Here is a 1577-nt window from a genome sequence, read left to right on the forward strand (position 1 = left end):
GGGGGGGAGGAATCTGGAATGGAGGGCTCTGCAGCTTCGTAAATTTTTCGAAATTTAGTTCCTGCTGGACGATCCGGTTACTTTTTTTTCTTTCCTGGCGCAGCTGCGTGATAGCAGATGGAGATCGGTCGCTCTGGATATTTTTGAAAATACCGAAACTTCACCGAAGCCAACCGAAAATGCAGTTTTGTGTTGTGAATATTCGGCTGCAGCATTCTCGACGTATAAGCGCGTGCCTTGTCAATCCTTGTCGGAGATTTTGTTTTCAACAACCCATTGCGATCTTCCACTCCAGTATATGAAGCAAGAGCTAATCCTGACCGTCTCAGCTTGCGTTGCCCTTTGCGATGATGTATAATTAAGATCTACGTTAACAAAGACCGAAACCATTAAAAATTATTCACCGTACAAAATTAGTCGCGTTCTTACAGGCATTGCGAGTTAAAGCAAAATCTGAACGAAACCTGACGAACAATCCTGTGGAAATGGGCTGCACGGCAATCAATTTAGCATGGAGCTTTTCAACTCCGTCTGGTAGGCTTCTGGGGTCACGAATCATCTTATTGATCCCACTGGAGCGGTAAGCTCAAGTAGTTACTGTACATTACTAGTATACCTTAGACCCGTGAATAGAGGACTGTCACAGATCTGAGCTCCTTATCTGAATGTGTTCTTGGTGGACTTCGATAGCGAATCCCAGCATGTAAAAAAAAAATCGCTGAGAGAGCTATTACATGTACAATACTTTCATTCCTTACGGCAAACTTGACTTTAGCTTTCAGAGAGCTGAAGAAAGTCACAAGCGTATACGTTGCATGATTGGCATAGTTTTCAGAATCGCAACTCTGCAAAAACAACCTCAAAAAATCATTTAAGAAATTCGCGTGTTGTGTGTTCCACACCATATCCGCTGCATCCAATCACATCGTCGACGCCAGCATTTATCCATCAACTCGATCCAATTTTACCCAATAACAGCCTCCTCCTCATCTAAGTACGACGTCGTTCTACCGTCCAAGCAACAAAGCACTTCTGCATTCGCTCCCCCCGACACCAGATAAGTATCAATATGTTGCGCAACGTAGCCTCGCTCCGCCGCTCCGTGGCGATGCGCTCGTCTGTGACTGCGCGCGCCTTCTCCTCCTCTTCCGACTACGACGTCGTGGTGATCGGTGGCGGTCCGGGCGGCTACGTGGCCGCCATTAAGGCCGCTCAGTTGGGCATGAAGACTGCATGCATCGAATCCCGCGGCAAGCTGGGCGGCACGTGCCTCAACGTGGGCTGCATCCCGTCCAAGGCGCTTCTGCACTCGACGCACCTGCTGCACACGGCTCAGCACGACTTCAAGAGCTACGGCATTGACGCTCCCGAAGTTAAGGCCAACTTCCCGCAGATGATGAAGGCCAAGGAAAAGGCCGTTAAGACGCTGACTGGCGGCATTGAGTCGCTGTTCAAGAAGAACAAGGTCACGTACATTAAGGGACACGGTAAGATCTCGGCTCAGGGCGAGGTGTCCGTTGCTCTTAACGACAACAAGGGCAACGAGACGGTTAAGGCCAAGAACATCATCATTGCCA

General features: G+C 48.8%; 1 protein-coding gene across 1 annotated transcript; it reads left to right on the forward strand.

The window, feature by feature from the left end:
• Positions 1–1233: 1233 nt before the first annotated feature.
• On the forward strand, positions 1234–1362 carry PPTG_24636 (dihydrolipoyl dehydrogenase 1, mitochondrial; the record flags this gene model as incomplete). The annotated part of the gene is made up of 1 exon (XM_008918087.1): positions 1234–1362. The coding sequence occupies one exon, from the start codon at positions 1234–1236 to the stop codon at positions 1360–1362; it is 129 nt and encodes a 42-aa protein (XP_008916335.1).
• Positions 1363–1577: the final 215 nt, after the last annotated feature.

The sequence above is a fragment of the Phytophthora parasitica genome (assembly GCF_000247585.1).
Source record: "Phytophthora parasitica INRA-310 unplaced genomic scaffold supercont2.139, whole genome shotgun sequence".
NCBI classification, from domain to species: Eukaryota; Oomycota; class Peronosporomycetes; order Peronosporales; family Peronosporaceae; genus Phytophthora; species Phytophthora nicotianae.